This window comes from Loxodonta africana, chromosome 5 (genome assembly GCF_030014295.1).
Source record: "Loxodonta africana isolate mLoxAfr1 chromosome 5, mLoxAfr1.hap2, whole genome shotgun sequence".
Lineage (NCBI taxonomy): Eukaryota > Metazoa > Chordata > Mammalia > Proboscidea > Elephantidae > Loxodonta > Loxodonta africana.
This window is the reverse complement of record NC_087346.1, coordinates 84,440,511-84,460,006: the sequence shown is the minus strand read 5'-3', so window position 1 is coordinate 84,460,006 and position 19,496 is coordinate 84,440,511. Positions and strand designations below refer to the sequence as shown.

Here is a 19,496-nt window from a genome sequence, read left to right as displayed (position 1 = left end):
CTCTCTTCCCCATTATTTGATAGTCGGTTTCTGGATTACATACTCTCCATTGGACTGCCTTCTTCACTAATACCACATGGTTTTAAGTACTGTATTGTTACAATGGTTTAGTCCGCAAACTCTTCCTGAAAGTGGAAGGGACTGAGTCTTAAGAATTAGGGATTTTTTCTTTTAATTTTCACAAATGTCATCTATTTTGAAAGCATGACTAATTTTACAATTGTCTGATATCTACGGTTAGCTCCGTAAGAAGGTCACTGAATAAATGAGAAGTATGTGTGTGTTTGAGGGAGTGTTTATGTTGTAAAGAATATTAAAATAAAATATTGCTTTGCTTTTGTTGCCTTAGCCAAGAAAACTTTTCTTGGACAAAATAAATCCTTCTGGGGGCCTCTAGAGCTGGTAGAAAAGCTTGTTCCAGAAGCTGCAGAGATAACAGCAAGTGTTAAAGATCTTCCGGGACTTAAGTAAGTTTCAGGTTTAATTCTATTTCTTAGGAAAATCAAAAGAATAACTGTCTCCTTGAAGAGAGAGACTAAAGATAATGGTGATTGCAATAGTTTATTGCATAATCAAAAATGTATAATGTTATTATTAATAGACACTGTTACGAGAATTGAAAATATGAAAATATTTTTAAAAAGTATGCCCTTGAGAGAGAATTAATTGTTAATCCAAGAGAGGTTGTCTCGTTGAAATACCAGATATTTCTTTCTTTTTTTTAAGGTACTGGTGAGAATTAGTCTCAGGAAGTTAGATCTAGGGAGGTGGCATGCTGGACTTGACTTAGAAAAAAGGATGCGGTAGGTGTAGTTTGAGAGCCAGACTGATAATGTTACCAAATGGACCTCAGGATTTGACACCTAGAACTTACCTTAGAACTTGAAAAGGGGTGATGACCACCTACCCAAATTAGTTTGGTTTAATTTTAATCAGATAGAAGCATAAATTGACTGTGTCTGCATTAGTGTCTTGATATTTATATAGAACATTTTTAGCTGGGCCTTCAGGAGATCTCATTTAGTAGTCTCATTTAGTAGTTAATTCTTTGCGAGAGCATTTGTCGCAAACACACTTGGGTCTCGCCCACCGACACGGAATTCCTCACGTAGGAGCATGGCTTGAAAGGTGGTAAGGAGCCCCGCGGTGTACGTGTTACACTGGGAGCCCATTAGCCAGAGTGAGTGGATCTGTATTTCACTGTGGCCCCTGCCCCCATTGCTTGTATTTTTAGTTGTTTGGTTTCTGTGCTTTTTTAGGACGCCAGTAGGCAGAGGAAGAGCCTGGCTTCGTTTGGCATTGATGCAAAAGAAACTCTCAGAATATATGAAAGCCTTGATCAATAAGAAAGAACTCCTCAGGTAAGAATGCTTTCTTGTTGAATTTTCTTCTTTTTTTAGTATGTTGTTCATACCAAACCATATAAAACTGCTATTTTTATAGGTCAGAAACAGTTTAATAGTGACAATTACATATATTTCAATCTAATGCATTCTCTTATACTTCACACTCATACTCATGAATGATGTTTTTATATTACTTGAGTGCCGTCTGTCACTGTGGCATATGCATGGCCCTTTTTGCAAGGAGACCAAAGCTTAACACCTCCAGAAAACAGTAAAAACTTCTGACCCTTAGCACGTGCCCAGGCTCAACAAGACAGAACTTCGGCGTGTAGCATTAAATTCAAATAGCACACAGTTGTGTGTTTTTATGAATATGAATGTGGAAGGTAAAACAATGAAGCTTTTAGAAGAAAACATAGGAGAACATATTTATGACTTATGATAAGCAAAGATTTTTTAAGCAGAACGTAAAAAACACTAACAGTTGATGTTAGTCCACATTAAAATTAAGAACTTCTGCTTATCAAAACCACTATTAAGATTAAGAGTGAAAAGGTAACTCAGAGATATTTGCAATTATCTATATACAAAAAAGAGACTCATGTTCAGGGTATATAAAGATCTATAAACCATTAAGAAAAAGGCAGACAAGCAAATATAAAAATAGGTAGACTTGAACAAGCATTTTACAAAAGAGGAAATTCAAATGACCAGTAAACATGGAAAAAGATACCCAACTTCACTATCCATCACAGAAATGCAAATTAAAACAACAGTGTGATACCACAACACGCCCACCAAAATGGCTAAAATGAGAAAGATAATACCAAGTATTGGTGAGGATGTGAAGTAACTTTAGTGCTCTGTTGATGGGAGAGATAAATGGTGCAGAAACTTAGGAAAACTGGCATTATCTGTTAAAGTTCATTACAAGCATACCTTATGATCTAGTAATTCCACTTCTAGTTATTATAGCTAATAGAAATGCATACTTATGTTTAACAAAAGATATGAACACGAACGTTCATAGTATTACAATGTTGTAATAGTCCCAAATAGCAACCCAAGTGTCTATCCAAGTAGAATGGATAAGTAACTTGTGGTATATTCATGCAATGAAATACTGTACAGCAATTACATGTAGCAACATGGATTAATCTCACAAATATAATACTAGGGAAAAGAAATCAGACCCAAAAAAACATGTAGTTTATTGTTCTACTTACATAAAGTTTAGAAACAAATACAAAACTAATCTTTGATGTTAGAAGTCAGGAAAGAAGTTCCCTTTGGTGGGGTGGGGGTGGTAAGTAGAAATTAAAGGAGATTCTGGGGTTCTGTACTATAATTGTTTCTTAATCTGGGGTCTGGTTACATGAGTGTGTTCTCTTTATGAAATAGATTTGGCTATAATTTAGGATTAGTGTACTTTTACATATCTTGTAGGTCATTAAATTTTACCAAGAGAAACACAGATAGCAGATTGCCTCTGAGAAAGAATATAACAAGAAGAGCAAGTAACAGAATTTAAAGAAATGGCTGGGTTTGAAAGAACCTAGTTTTTAAAAGAAGTTGTACTGTAGGTCCTAATGGAGCATCATTTTAATGTTGCTGCAACTGGATATGCCATTGGTAGCTGTTTTTTTGCCTAAGAAAACTTAAACCAGGGGAGTAAGAAATAGGAACCATTCAGGGGAACTTTTTTTATTTTCTCTCCACTTTCTAAGGGTTAAGCCTTGAGGGTCTGTAGGGTCTAGTGTTCAAGCTGTAGGTGACTGCAACCAAGTGTCTCTGATCAAAACTATGTGATGTGAGTTGGGGTCTGGAGAATTGACTCAGCCCAGCAGAGCACTAGACTGAATGGATTCAGTCTTGTGAACTAGGCAATCAGTTCTTTGTATTAGTTTCACTCCTAGCTATGTTTAACAGAAATGCATATGTATATGTACAAAAAAAAATTAAAATTAAAAATATTCAGAGTAGTAGTATAGCCTGCATGTACTGGAAATAACCAAGGTATCAATCAGCAATAGAAGGGCTACATTATAGTCTATTCCTACCATGAAATACTCTCCATCAGTGAAAATGAATGAACTATAACTATATATGAATCTCACAAATATTGTACAAATGAAGCCAGACACAAAAGAGTATGTACAACATAATTCCATTTATATAAAGTTCAAATACAGGCAAAACCAATCTATGGTGATAGATAGTGGCTGGGAGAGGGCAAGAGTGAATTCTAGGGTTCTGGAAATGTTTTCTTCTTGATCAAGATAATGATTACCCAGTAGACGTATTTTCTTAGGAAAATTTATGGAATGGTTTCTTTTAGAATTTGTATATTTTTCTGCATTTATGTTAAATAAATTAAAATGTTTACTGTGCCATCAAGGAGCTCATAGTCTGACATTTTGTTTTGGAGTGTTTTAAATGTGTAATGTTGGGATGCAGTCTTGCTTGTCTTCTAAGCAGCTGCCCAAACAACTTTTTACATGAGGCTTTTGGGAGAATAAACTGTTAAAGAACACTGTTCATTCCATTTCTACTCAGTTTCTTTCAGAGGCTACCAAAGAACAAAAATATTCAGGGAAATGGTAAATTTGCAGATCTTTCATATGCTGTTGCTTGTGTTTGAACTATTTTACCATTTGTTCATATCTTTTATAAAAAAATCCAAAAAGAAAGGAGAGAAACTAAAATCAGTGAATTGTATTGATTGTTATCAATGATTGAGGTTGATCTTGAAGAAATCCCAGTTGGCTTTGTGGAAAACAAATAGATTGAGATGCTGTGTCAATCATGATGTCAAACTGGTTGGAAATGAATATTTAAGTCACTGGATTTTTTGTGTATTAGTAATTTTGGTACATCTTAAAACAGTTTTTAATCATCTGTGGGTCTTTAAGAATTGTTATCCAGAAATTTTCAAGTACTTTGTTTCTTTTGTATTTTTATTTCTAAGTCATTTTAAACCTATTACACCTGCCCTGTGGGTATGTAGTGGTGAAAAGCCAAAAACAGCCTAACCATTCATTGGAAAGGAAGTAGCTAAGTAAATTTATAGTACATCCATACAGTGGGATGTAATCAAGCCAGTATAAATGCAGTTGCAGAAAATTATCTCTTGAAATAAAAAAATATTCAAAATACTGTTAAGCCAAAAGAAAAAAACAAAACATTCCAGATAATTTTAATGCTATAATCCCTTTTTAGTGTCTCTCAAAAATATGTATGTTGTTGTTAGCTACTGTCGAGTTGACCCTGACTCATGGCAACCCCATGCACAACAGGATCAGACCTTTGTGATCCATAGAATTTATATGGAATTTTCAGAAGCAGGCCTTTCTTCCTAGTCCATCTTAGTCTGGGAGCACCACTGAAACCTGTTCAGCATCGTAGGAACATGGAAGCCTCTGCTGACAGGGTGGCTGGACGTCAGGTACATTGCTCAGAAATCGAAATAATTGTAAAGGTTATATACCAGCAAGTCATGGGTAGGTGGAATTATAGGGTTTCTTGTGTTTCTTTTTGCTTGCCTATATTTTATTTTCTTTCTGTCTTTCTTTCTTTTTCTATAATGAAAAATCATTTTATTAAACAATAAAAGAAATAATACTTTAACATTTTAAAATTATCTTCAGGCTATTATACATGTTGCTTGTTAGGGAACTTTTGCTAATTAGTCAAAGATAAATATATGTAATTTAACAGTTAATACTTACTGCTAAAGTGTTTGTTCACTGCTTTAAAAGAATGTGGTACTTAAGCAGAATTTTAAGTAAAGGAAATCACAAATAAGGCAAATTTTTTAAAACTAAGAAAATGTTTAGATTGTATAAAAGTTTACAAAATTCTGCCAGCGTGGGTAACGTACAAATATGTGAAAAAAGCATGAACAGAAATACCTCCAGTCAAAATACCATTCTGATCACATTTCTTTCAGCCAGACTGTCTGTTATCTAGAAAATGTGTTCATGTACCTGTCATCTGAAGTATTTATCCGAGCAATTCTTTGTTTTTACTTTTTTCACCGTTGCCATAGATGACCGTTTTCAATAACGAGGCAAGCCTTTTTTCCCTTGTTTCATGATTACATTATTGGATTACTGAGGTTTTATTACTACTGCAGAGCGTTTGTGGATTTCTCTTACAGTGAATTCTATGAACCCAATGCCCTTATGATGGAAGAAGAAGGAGCCATAATTGCTGGTCTCCTGGTGGGTCTGAATGTCATTGATGCCAACTTCTGTATGAAAGGAGAAGATTTGGACTCTCAGGTATGGGAAGGGTACTCAGTTACCAATTGTGTCACTCTGAGTTCTGTTGTTATCAGAATTTGGATTGATTTGATCATAACAACCAAATTAGGGAAAATTTTGTGAGTCATAAATAGGATTTCCTTTGATTTTGAGGTACCGGTGAAAAATTAGATTATTTGTTTTTTCTTCCAACTTGGCATATTTATGTTATGAATGTTTTTAAAACTCTTGTCTTTACGGTGATCCCTGTAAAACATATATTTTATATATATATATATATATATATATATATATATATATATATATATATATATATATATATATAGGCTTAAGTATAGGCACAGACTGAAGTATATGCCCAGGCTAAATACTAAAAGCCAGTATTGTATAGAAGCTAGGAATGAATGCTCTGAAGCCAAACTGCCTAGGTTCAAATACTGGCTTCCTCATTTTCTAGCTAAGTATATTTTGCAATTACTTAACTTCTTTTTGCTTTAGTTTCCTTGGCTGTAATGTAGGGATCGAAAGAGTATCTATTTCATAGGGTTATTGTGAGGAATAAAAGATTTGGTCCATGTAATGCATTTAGAAGAGGACCTGACACATACTACTTGCCCAATAAGTGAAGCTTCTTTTTTCACTATGAATATTTCTCACCCCTTCTATGTGAAATAATAAATTTCTGTTACATTTTACCTTGGGAAAGTGGAAAGGCAAGTATGATATTTTGATCTGCATTTATTTTTATAATTTAATTTTTTTAAACTTATTCCTAAAAATGAGTGTAGTAGCAGAATATTTGAAATAGGCAAATAACATGAAAGAAGGAAAAGAGAAATTTTAGATAGTATTTATGCTAAGTATTCTGTTGGCCATTTGCCTTAGCCATGATCTAGTCTTCTATTCCTATTGACTTAAAGAACTTTAGATCTTATTTATATTAAATACTCTGTTGACTGTTTGCCTTACCATGATCTACTATTCTATTCTCACCCTGGTAGAGCAGTGGTTAAATGCTCAGTTGCTAACCAAAATGTCGGTGGTATGAACCCACCAGCCGCTCTGCAGGAGAAAGATGTGGCAGTCTGCTCCTGTAAAGATTTATAGCCCTGGAAACCATATGGGGCAGTTCTGCTGTGTCCTACAGGGTTACTAGGAGTTGAAATTGACTCGACCACAGTGGGTTATTGACTTTCAATCTTGATTCTTTACTTAATTCTAACCCTTGTCAGTTCTCAATTATATTAGAAGTAAAACGTTTTTCATCACAAATTTCTGGAATTGTCATGATTATATTACTGTTTTAAGTGCCTAAAAACAGATATTGTGTTATGCCTTAGAAAACTTATCTAATTTTATATTAAATTCTGAAAATTCTGTCTGTAGGTTGGAGTCATAGATTTTTCAATGTATCTCAAAGATGGGAACAGCAGTAAAGGTAGTGAAGGGTATGTATAAAGAAAATTGGTTTTCTTTTTTTTTTTTCCTCTGATATCTTTGGTAGTATTTAATAATGCTTTATCAGACTTGCTGAAAAGATTTCTGACAATAAAACTCTAATAGAGTCTTGCCAAAAATATCTGATTACTATGCCTACTACTAAACCCTAAGAGGGTTTTTATGCGGTTCAAGTACAAACAGAAATAAAGATTTTTATAAGAGGAGTTCAGTTCTCCACTCTTAAGGTAGTGTTTGGAAAAAAAATAAAGGTCTTATTGACCAGTGGGATTGCATTCTCAGTTTGCTTAAAATTCCTAGTATTAAATATGCATCATCAGGTTATGTACAATGTTAACATTAGAGCAAGTCAAGGGAAGGGAATATGAGAACCCTCTACTACCTTTAAAACTATTCTCTAAACATCAAATTTTTCAAAATTAAAAGTTTCAAATGCATATTAGAGTGCTTAGAAATTAGAGATCACAAATACACTTTATACCCTTCATAAATTTAGCAGTTGAAAGCATAATTAGTTTGATATTTTTAACATTGGTCATTCAGCTAGAGATGATAGATACCACTTGGTATTTAGGTGGCCTTAATTTTGTCTTTCATTTTTGAAATATCTGGCTGTTTAACTTTTATCTATTACAGATCAGTTGGTTCTAAAAGAAAACCTTATTTTTCCACACTATATTTTCTTATATAATAATAAACACTGGATTTTTTTGAAAACCTTTTTTGCTGTTCACTTTGAAATATAAATGTCACTTAAAGGCAAACGTATAGCATTTGAGAACAACTGTATTACTCCAGAGTAACCTTACCTCATTTCCTATGACAAATGAAAAATAGTTACTATAAATAATACTAGCAAAGCTGAAAAACCTATCAACCTCAAGAAGAAATTGTTTATCTTTTAAATGTATCTGATATATTGTAACTGTTATTCCTATAAGCTAAGTTATTAAGGTTTGTAAGCTATAATAAGGACTTTGTTACTGTAGTTTTTTTTTTTAAATTTTTTAAGCCTCCAAATCTTCACATTGATATGTTGAGGGTTATGCATCAAGTCTGTCTTCTGGTTCAGTGTTATCTGTGCCACTGTGTCTTTTCTATGTTTTATGAAAAGATGTGGCGGGGTGGTGGGGGGCGTGGATCTTTATGTTTCTAATGTTATTTTATTTCCATTTCCTTTTCTCCTCCCCCCTCCCCAGAGATGGTCAAATTACTGCAATTCTGGACCAGAAGAACTATGTAGAAGAACTCAACAGACATCTGAAGTAAAGATTGAATAAATAACATTACTTTGATGGGGGTTTTGTTGGAGAAGAAAGGAAAGGGTAAAATGATAGGAAGTGAGGATAAATTCACGCAATACTCAACCAATATATGTAGAATTCGTGCATGGCAAGGACTCTAGGCACTGGATAAATGGTATTTAACTCTCTTAGTAACCTTGGTGAAAGACAGTATAAGATTAGTATGCGATTATAACTCTAGTGATTAAGTAAAAGCATTCAGTTAAGAATTTAAATATATGTGAGATAAATATTGGTTCAGGAGGTTCAGCCACATAGTTCAGAACTGATCTTGGATAAGCCCCTCATCACCTTAGTAACTTTAGATTAAGCATATCTCTCTGATTCCTTATATTTCTTATTTATATATTGTATTATTAGTATTAATCTACCCACTCTTCACCATCATAGCCATCAATTCAGCAACTCACTAAGTATTTATCGGAACCCTCCAAAACATGAAACAGTCTTCTGTTTCCTGAGAAGAGCTATCCAAAAGCTATTGATAGTCTCAGGTACTTTGATGTTCTTGTTAAACTGAAGACTAAATAAATTGCTGTTGAATAATTCAGAAAAAAATAATATATCTACTAGTTCTCATTTTGTTTGTAGCTCTCTTATAAAAGATAGCAATTATTAAATTAAGACCTAAGTCAGTATAAATTTTGAGTATTCCTGGTTTCAGCTAGAAAATAAAAGAACAAATTCAATGCATTTTCTCTGAGGACCAACAACTAATGTTTATATTGAAGCCATATAGAGATACCAGTCAGGCAAAGAGGTAGTTACGGTTGACAATGAAATATAAACATGACAGTATTATTCAATCTTCCTATGTCTCAGTTTCTTCATCTGTAATTGGGAATATATAACACATAGGGTTGTTGAGTTAAAGAATTTAGTATAGTGCTTGGCGTATGGCAAGAAATGAATTCATGTAGGCTGTTATCAATATATATAATTAAATCTTAACACTTACTATATAATAGATAAGCTCTTTTATTTCATTCAGCAAATGATTACTGAATACACACTTCAGTGCCAAGGATACAGCAGTTAGGAAGATAGACACAGCCACTTGTAAACTATCTTAGAGCTTGCAAGTGTCCCAGGGATTAGGGACATTAAAGAAATAATGATAAGTGTAATGGGTATTTAAAAAAGGAAAGTACAGGGTATGTTCTGATATTCAAAAAAGACAATTATGTTTTTTCTTCTATTAATAGCGCTACTGTAAACAACCTTCAGGCAAAAGTGGATGCATTAGAAAAATCTAACACAAAACTGACAGAAGAGGTAAGTGTTTTGGAAACTTTCTTTGATTAGCTTATACAGTTTCCTTTTTAAGACAGTAATGTACATTAGTGGAGCCAATTATTTCTAGGAAGCCTTGGAATGGAAGGATTTTATTTTTTATATGAGGCACATGGCCACAGACTATATAGTCTCCAATAGCTTAGTGATTTGATGGTCACCCAGTGATATAGTTTGTAAAAGAGATCACCCCATTCTTGACATCTAATAATGGGCTCATAAATTTTTTAACTTTTTTGAAGCATAGTTTACCTGCAGTGATATGCACTACACATTTCGAAAAATGTATACACTTGTGGAACCAACTCTCTAGTTAAGGTGTAGAACAGGAATTGGCAAACTGTGGCCCATGGGCCAAATTCAGCCTGCAGTCTGTTTTTTGCAAGGTCCACAAGCTAAGGATGTTTTTCATATTTTTTTTAAGAATTTGAAAAATAAAATACATTAGACAGAGGCTATGTATGGCCTGAAAAGCCTAAAATACTTACTATCCGGCTCTTTACAGAAAAAAGTTTGTCAACCCCTGATATAGAACATTGCTGTAACCCCCCAAAAATATTTTCAATCTCCTCTCAATTTTCTTTGTTCTAGAACATTATATAAATGAAATCATAAATAGTACATATTCTTTTGTGCCTGGCTTCTTTTGTTGAATATAATGTTTCTGAGATTCATCCATGTTGCTGTGTATATCAGATGCTTTTTCTTTGGGGAGGGTATCTGTTGAGATGATCATATTTTTTTTTTTTTTCTGTAAATATAGTGAATTGATTGATATTTTGGATGTTAAAGCAATCTTGCATTCTTGTGATAAGCCCCAGTTGGTCTTTTATTATATTGCTGACTTAGATTTGTAAATCTTCTGTATGGATTTTTGTGTCCATGTTTAAGAGAATCTAGTTGTTTTTGTTTTTCCATTATGATGTCTAATTTTGGTATAAGGACAAGGCTGACCTCATAAATGAGGTCTGAAAGCGTTTGTGCAGGATTGGTATTATTTCCTCCATAAACATTTGTTAGAATTCACCTGTGAAGCTATCCAGACCTGTGGTTTTCTTTATAAGAAGATTTTAAATTATGAATTAAATTTCTTAATTAGTTATAGAACTATTCACATTTTTATTTCTTATTGTGTCAGTTTTGGTAATTCATGTCTTTCAAGGAATTTGCCCATTTAGTTATGCTGTCAAACTTATTAACACAGAGTTTATTCGTAATATTTTCTTATACTTTTAATATCTATAGGATTTCTAGTGATGTCCCCTCTTTTATTCCTGATATTGATAATTTGTGATTTCATAATTTATTTTCACTTTCATTTGAGCCTTGTCAAACCAACTATTTATGCCAATTAAATGTTTCCTTGGCTTTATCAATTAATAATAATATTTATAGAAACTGCCATGGTATGATGAGAATATATCAATTGATAAATCTAAGAAAACACTTAATCTAGTATTAATCCATTTATTCAGTTATCAAATTGTACATGTTTTATTCATTATTGCATATGTCCTTCTAAACCAGACTGGCCTGTGTGATTAACTTCAGTAGTAAAACTCAGTATAGCTCTGTCCTTTTATTAAAATGGACAGTTCTTTACGGCAAGGGCAGAACTTTTCCTTACTGGATTCATTCCAACAATATGGAAAACTTGTGTCTGACCTTGTGGTGGATGGATGAATACATATAAAATATATTTTAAAATTATTTTTAGAAATAAAAGTGGTAATAAAAAAGGTGGGCACAATTGGGGGAAGAAGGAGAACTTAGGTGCTGCCATTACAACAGAGAATTTTATCTTATTTGCTGACCGAGATATCAGAAAACATTTATTACAAAATACTCTGCCTTGGTTCCCAGGGTTGGTGTGACCGATATCGTTGTCCACAATACTTTGAAAGGGGTACCAATAACTCCTCATGAACGGGTAGTAGGGAGAAAGACTTAAGAAAACTTGCTGAAGATACTGCTGATATTGACACTATTCTATTCAAAGTGTTTCCTCATCTTTAAAATTCACATTTTACTTCCAAATGGAAGAATGACAGAGTTTGCATTTGTATGTTTTTTTTTCTTTTTTAAGTGAGATTTTTTAACTGAGCATAAGATTAGTGTATGGTTAACACTGCAGGCTCACTATGTTTTGTAGAAAGTAGGAAAAGAGAAATTATTTTCTTATTTTGAGAACTAAGAACAAGTGTGATGACTATACAGTAATAATAGCCAATACTTATTGGGTACTAACTATGTGCTGTCTAGTATTTATTGTGCTTTCATTCATTTTATTTTGCTGTTGAGAAAACTGAAAACGTAGGGTACATAACTTGCGCAGGTCACATTATAAATGGTAGAGCTGTAGTTCATACCCAAGTTTTCTAGTTCACAAGCTAGAACCCATAACCACTATGCCACCAGGGATAAAGTCATATAAAACTTGGAACCTGCCTTCAGGGAAGTCACAATAGTGTGAAGACAAGACAAAGAGATGATTATAAAATGATGTGATATATGCAGTTATAGAGATGTGTATACAGTATTGTGGATAAAGAAGATCCTAATTGGGAAGCAGAAACCCTGGTGGCGTAGTGGATAAATGCTACAGCTGCTAACCAAAAGGACAGCAGTTTGAATCCACCAGGCGCTCCTTGGAAACCATATGGGGCAGTACTACTCTGTCCTATAGGGTCGCTATGAGTTGGAATCGACTCGACTGCAGAGGTTTGGTTTGGTTTTGTTTTTTTTGGTTTTTAATGGGAGAGCAGGAGGTCAGGAAAGGTTCCTGAAGATGACATGAACTAAGCCTTAAAGGGACAAGTAAAGAAAGGGAAGGTGACAACATGAGCAACATCACAAATGTGAGAAATAGTATAGTGTCCGCAGGGTTTGGTATGGAATGTAAAGGCAGAAGAGGCTGGAAAGAAATAGGGCTGAGAAGGTTAGCCAGGGCTAGATATGGAGGACCTCATGTGCCAATTTAAGGAGCTTGACTTTCACCCTCTAAACTATGAGTAGCCTTTGAAGATTTTTAAGCAGAGACATCACATGGTCATAGCATTTTAGAATAATTATTTCAGAAACTTTATGAAACAGTTTAACAGGAACAGGACTGGAGCCAGCAAGAAGACCTATCCATAGCCTGGCCTCATAATCTAGAAAACTGATAAGGGTCTGAACCAAAAACAGTTAGATGGAGAAGACTTGCATTAGTATGCCAGACTCAGCTCTCACCTGCTCGGAAGAGCCACTTATTAAATTTTCAGGAATTTGAGAGCTAGTTGATGTCAAGCTGGTAGAAACCAGCTCTGCACATATATACCATGGAATTTGGCAGACACTACAAATTAGGACTTTTTTTGTTTGGAGAGCTGGTTGTTAAGCATTTACCAGGATACCACCAGAGAAGGGGACTGAGAAATACATAGTAGATAAATTTTGCAGCACTTGGCAGTTCACTAGATGAAAAGGATGAAAGAATCCAGGATATTGTCTAATGTTTCTAGTTTTGATGACTCACTGAGTAGTTGTCATATGAACTGAATGAAGACAGATTACAAAAGAAGGAACCGTTTTAATCCAAGAAACAATACATCTAATTGACCTTTATAGATGAATCAATACAGCCAGATTAATCAAACAGAGTTGGTAGTCAAAGCCATTTCTTCCTGCAGAACTACATTGAGGCAATATCTACTATAGCACATAACTCTTGGTTCTGACTGAGAATGGCTTATCTCAGGTGTCTCAATTACCTGGTTGGACTGTGTAGACACAGAAGCTGGACTGATAAAATATCATGATTTCTTTTGTGTGACTGTTTTGTGTGGGCTAGCCCAGAGCTGATGTTTAGCATTTATGAGTGATAATCATTTATTCATTCGACAAACATTTTTTGTGCCCTGCCTATGTGCTAGAACTAGCAAAGATTTATATGTGCCAAGCATTGATTTGTGTGTGCCAGATTGGCGAGATCCCCACCCCCATGGACCTTGTTTTCTCTTTGGGATGGTGCGGGAGAGAGACCAGTGGGGCAGGTAAGAGAGAGAGATCTGGTCATAAGACCATTAGTCCCAGCTACTTGCAAATCACATGTGCTCCTGAGCAGTAAGTTGCTTGAACTGTAGGAGGCACAGTTCCCTTTCTAGCAAGTGAGGGTAATTATGTTTCCCCTTTCACATTCACAGTTACTTGGAAGATCAGATAAGAATGTGTGTGCAAAAACTGTTAGAAAAGTCCCTAAAACAAGAATAGAAAAAAATCTTCATGTTTTACTTCTAATTAATATATTATTTTCCTAATTTGTCAAAGACAAATTTTTTAGTCAGCAAGAGGCTACTTACTCAGTTTTTCTTTAGAATGAACATTTTTATTGTTATAACTTTAAAACATCTTTATTATTCAATTCTGTAGGCTTCACTTTTGAAGATAGATTCTTAAATATATTTAAAACTTTAATTTATGGTGATAACCCTCAGAATTTTAACCCACAAGGCTTTTGGAATATTCTGCACATAAATTTTCTGCTGTAATTCTGCTGCTGCTGCTCTACTGAGGCAGTATGCCATAGTGGTTAAGAGCTTGGGTTGTTGAGAGCATGGTCTGTCTGGAACTAGGCTACTTGGTTCAAGTCCCGGCTCTGGCACTTACTAGCTTTCTAATCCTGGATCAATTACTGAAACTGCTATTCCTTGATTACTTATCCATAATAATAATAATAATAATACCTATAATAACAATAATAATTATACCTGTTTTATGATTGTTGTTCAAATTAAGTGATTTAATACATGATAAAGGCCTGGAACAGTGCTTTAGAATTTTAAGCATGTAATAATTTTTTTTTTTTAATAAATATTACATGCTAATTTTATTCTGTCATAAGACTTCTGGCCTAGATTTATTTTATTAACAGTATTTATTCATCCATTTATTCACTTACTTATTTTACCAATAGCATTTATTTTCTTGAAATTTTGAACTTTTAGAGATATAGGTAAGCACTTTGTATAGACTTTATGGAGAGAGATAAGGTTAATCAGGTCTGCCTTTTCTCAATTCCATGTATGTGGGATTTTAGAGGGTCAGCTGGGGGAAAAAAAAAAAAAGACCTTTTTCCCCACCTGCATTCTGAATGAATATGACAGAATGAGAAGAATCAATAGGTGAAGATATAAATATAAAGCTGAATTAGAAAGCCCACTTGGATTTACAGCCTTAATCAGGATTCCTAATACTTTCTTTTAAGTCTAGATCTTGTCACAGCCTGTTTGGAGGAACCCTTGGCTCTGTATATAGAGCAGACCCATTTGCCAGCAATTGTTTCTGTAGGTATTACCAGGCCCCAGTGGAGCTGAGGGAGAAATGGCTTCCAGACCTGCCTCTAGAAAGCGTGCCTGAGCCTTAGCTCCCCTGTGCTTACCACATTGGGGCAGGAACCTAGCACAACCTGCGCTCACTGCTAGCGAGGAGATAATAAAAAGGGAGCACTAGCCTGGCCAAGAGCAGCCTGCTCGGTTCCTTCTTCCAGCCTCATTCAGGCACGTTCACATTCTCTGGGGAGGATTGCCTTTAGTAGGTGCAGAGAAGAAAGAAGTGTTTCTACCTTACTTTTCCCCCTGTGAAATGGGGGAAAAATGTTACCCATTAGCAGTGTACTATTAATAATGTTACCTTATCTTCTTAGGTACTGAAATGAAAAAAGTCTCTCTCTATATATATCTTTTAAAATCATCTATAAAAATCTTATGGAAGGTTCAGAAAATGGGTCCCATGGCATGAGGAGACCTCTTTATTTAACCAACTTTTAAAATATTTTCCCTAAGTTCTCTGCAAGACCATTTTTATGGGGTAATCAATAGGTTTCTTTCCTTCTAAGAATATGCAAGCCTGAAATTGTCTTATCAGATCATGAATTATTTTATACTGTTAATAAAAGAAAGATAAAGGATCTTTTTTTTTTTTTTTAATAGCTTGCAGTTGCAAACAACAGGATTATTACCTTGCAAGAAGAAATGGAACGAGTTAAAGAGGAAAGCTCCTACATATTGGAATCCAATCGGAAGGTTAATATTACTGTATTTATGAAATATTCATAGAGAGCATATCAGTGTGTTGGCAGTAGGGGGCGTGTCTGGAGGACTGTTTTGAAGCAGCAAATATTTGACTATATCAAGTACAGTTTTTTTACTTAAACCCCATGTGTGTCTGAGTGAATGATGAAGGCTTGGGGAAGGTGATGCGCCTCTACAAAAATGCTCCTTGGCTTCACTGCTCCCTATATCTAGAGACCTTAAGAAACAATCTAATCAGTTTCTTATTTTTATGTAATAGTGATTTGTACTATATTTAAATGTTATATATGCCATCATTTTAAGCCATGCAAATTTTCGTTTTGTAAAAAGCAGCACCTTATTTATCTGATATCACTGCAAGTTACCATATAAATGAATTTTTTAGATAACCCAGCCCCTTGCAGAGCCCTAGTGGTGCAGTGGTTAAAAACTTGGCTGTATGTAAACCAGAAGGTCAGCAGTTCAAATCCACCATCCATCCTTGGAAACCCTATGGGGCAGTTCTACTCTGTCCTATAGGGTTGCTCAAGGGCAGATTGTTTGGTTTGGTCAGGCCCTTAAAGCACCAAACTTTTTATAAACATCTATCCAGATTTGTGTAAATCTTATATGTATTATATAATTCCAAACCTTCTTAATAAGAAGATATAGTTCAGCACATTTAGCCCTTTTTGATGGCTGAAGATCATAATTACCAGCATTAGTAACCCGATGCTGAATAACAATGGTACTACTTTACTGGACTGTTGAAATTAATAGAGTGTCTAGCACCTATGCTTAGATATTCCCAGATTGCTGTAGGTGTTTTTATATTTCTTTTTCTGGCTTTTATGATTTCACTGGCATCTCTTACTTCTTGGTAATGTAGTGTTGCTATCTCTAGAAAGATATCCTCACTCCCTTTTATCTTCATGCTTGTAATCAACCGTGGCCTGTTGTTAGGTGCCATCAAGTCCGTTCCGACTCATAGTCACCCTGTGTACAATAGAACGAAACACTGCCCAGTCCTGTGCCATCCTCACAATCATTGTTCAGCTTGAGCCCACTGTTGCAACCACTGTGTCAATCCATCTTGTTAATGGTTTTCCTCTTTTTTGCTGACCCTCTACTTTACCAAGCATAATGTCCTTTTCCAGGGACTGATGCCTCCTGATAACATGTCCAGAGTATGTGAGATGTAGTTTCTCCATCCTTGCTTCTAAGGAGCATTCTGGCTGTGCTCCTGTGGCCTAGAAATCCAAATATCCACAGTTATTAAAATTGTTCCTAAAGTAAGAGTAATGAGGCTCTTAGTGGGGACTAAATTAGTTTTCCATGAGTAAAGTATTTGACTTTAATGCATGAACTTGGTAAAAACAACCGTGACTGCACAGAAGAATTTTCTGATTACCTTCTTATTTTCAGCTGTGATCTCTGTGGATTTGACCAGGCATGAGATCTTTGGAGAAGGAATGTATCACTAACACTCGAACCTTTGGCCCAATTCATATTTTACAGTCAATGCTATTTTGTTTTTAGAGGCTGGTTTTTAAAATTTCTACCTCCTAGTCTGGTAACCTGTCTTAGGATTTTAAACAAAATGACAAGAAATCCCTAAATCAGCTTAAGAATTTATTTAAATTTACTAGGCTTCTTTAATTTCTTTGTCTTCTTTTATTATCATCTGCTTAGGTATGATCATGTTTCCTTAATTTCTTTGTCTTTTTTTATTATCATCTGCTTAGGTATGATCATGTTTCCTTACTAAGTAACTATATGTCAGTTAACTCTGTACGGATTTCTTAAATCCTTCCATATTTGCTATTTTGTTTATCTTTTCAAGGGTCCTAAGCAAGACAGAACTTCAGAAGGGCAAGCACTGAGTGAAGCAAGAAAGCATTTAAAAGAGGAAACACAATTGCGACTGGTAATCTTTGCTCAAGTTCTGATAGTTCAGGAGTCCATTAAAAGTTAGCAGCCTGCTTAAAGGTTTTATCTTACAAACCAAGACCAGGAATATCATTACTGCGCTAAAGATTTTTATGGCCTCCATAAAACTGTTTCTCACTCTTTGTAACCCATACTTCCCATACTCCCCATACTGCTTTTCTCTATCCATTTTCTGAATATTCTAAACAGCCAGTGAGATTTTGCCAGTCTTTATTGTTTTGCTTTTATAGTTTGCATTATAAGAACATCAGGAGAGTCCCCACTCCTGCCTCAATTCTCAGCCCTGCAGAGGTTCTGATATGTCTCCTTGGAGGGAGCTGTTCCTCTTCCTAAGAGGCATTAGAATTGTGCTCTGTTATTTTTTGCTGTTTGTTCTGACTTTAGTCTTGTTCCTATACATAAAAAGAAAAATGTATCATCTGGTATTGGTTTTAAGGAACTTTATAAATTATGTATGAATTTATAGTGAGAAATAATACTCCTATAATAGATTTTATCCAAAGATTAGTATCAGTATATTAATAAAAAATAAAAAAAAAACCCAGTGCCGTTGAGTCGATTCCAATTCCTCGTGACCCTATATAAAATAGAGGACATTAATTGTCCTATAGGACATTAATATAGGACTGCCCTGTATTAGTATGGCATCCTTGGGTGGTGCAAATATTTCAGCGCTCAACTACTAACTTGAAGGTTGGCAGTTCAAATACAACCAAGGCACCTCAGAAGAAAGGTGATCTACTTCTAAAAGGTCACAGCCATTGAAAACTCTATGGAGCACCATATTAGTAAATTAACTCTTCCAGCAGTTCAGATGATATGACAAAGAAAAAGGCACCCTACAGTGTCGTTAAGAATAGAGAGAAGCTTAAACATAAGTGGTGCAAATTAACAGTGTGTAGAACGGAATTTCAGGGTTTTGAAAATACATTATTTTAACATCCTTGAAAATTTGCCTTTTTCATATTTGTGGATTTGATCTCAAATACTTTCCATAAGGAGGGTTCTAGAAATAATATATGTCAACATTTTAAAAAGTGATATGATTCATTTTCTCTCATGCTAACCATGTACAGAGGACAGTCACAGTTAAGCAGCACATAAGAATCTTAAAATTTCCTACATCCTTTTATCAGAATAAGATAAATGTTTGTTAGAAAGGAAAGAAACCAAGCAAGTAGGCAAGGTGCAAGGTGTGCCCTGGGCCCCATGTAGGTGCAGAAGAACCTCAGGCCTTTGTATCTTTGTCCAGTCACACTTGGTCATCCAAATAATGTTGCTGGGGCTCAGCAGATCCTTGTCAACAAAGAACATCTTCTCGTAAAGCAGAAAAGTGAAGAAAACTTCCTTATTCAGAAAGATTGACAGTTAATGGCTGAAACAAAAAGGCTTCACGTTAAGTGAATCTAAAATTTCAGCCAGCCATTACTGATTGTTCTCAGCAATCGAGTTGTTAGCCTGGTAACCCAAAGTATCTTCAGGGTTTCTTGGGCTCTTGAATATATTAATACATCAAATTTAAGAGAACTGCAACTACTTCACTTTGGGCTGGCTACTTTAGCACTTTGTAGATATTTCTATAATAGGACATGACATCAGTTGTATTAATGAGATCTAATGAGATGCCTCAAGTATGTGCATATTTCAGACATGTTAAATAGCACTGTCTTTGGTCTAGCACGTTTGTTGGATTTGTTTTTCAGATGTGCAGATGTTGTTGTAATTATCTTAATTATGATGCTTGTTGTTAATGTCTCTGAAAACTAGTGTCAGTCTCTAGCCATTTTGCCAGAATATTCAGATAAGTGTTTTGATCTACCTTTTCCTGTG

The 19,496-nt window shown here is 34.8% G+C and overlaps 1 protein-coding gene across 17 annotated transcripts in view; it reads left to right on the top strand.

The window, feature by feature from the left end:
• RUFY3 (RUN and FYVE domain containing 3) overlaps positions 1–19,496 on the top strand; it is an 88,383-nt gene that overhangs the window by 54,574 nt on the left and 14,313 nt on the right. For all 17 annotated transcript variants that reach the window (XR_010322086.1, XR_010322088.1, XR_010322087.1 and 14 more), the window contains 8 exons: positions 350–467; positions 1,260–1,361; positions 5,506–5,629; positions 6,998–7,059; positions 8,269–8,334; positions 9,579–9,648; positions 15,636–15,728; positions 17,560–17,643. Coding sequence is in view for 13 of the 17 variants with exons in the window: in XM_023553364.2 (XP_023409132.1) it covers positions 350–467; positions 1,260–1,361; positions 5,506–5,629; positions 6,998–7,059; positions 8,269–8,334; positions 9,579–9,648; positions 15,636–15,728; positions 17,560–17,643 (719 nt within the window). In the remaining 4 variants the exon portion in view is untranslated. The remainder of the gene's footprint in view (positions 1–349; positions 468–1,259; positions 1,362–5,505; positions 5,630–6,997; positions 7,060–8,268; positions 8,335–9,578; positions 9,649–15,635; positions 15,729–17,559; positions 17,644–19,496) is intronic.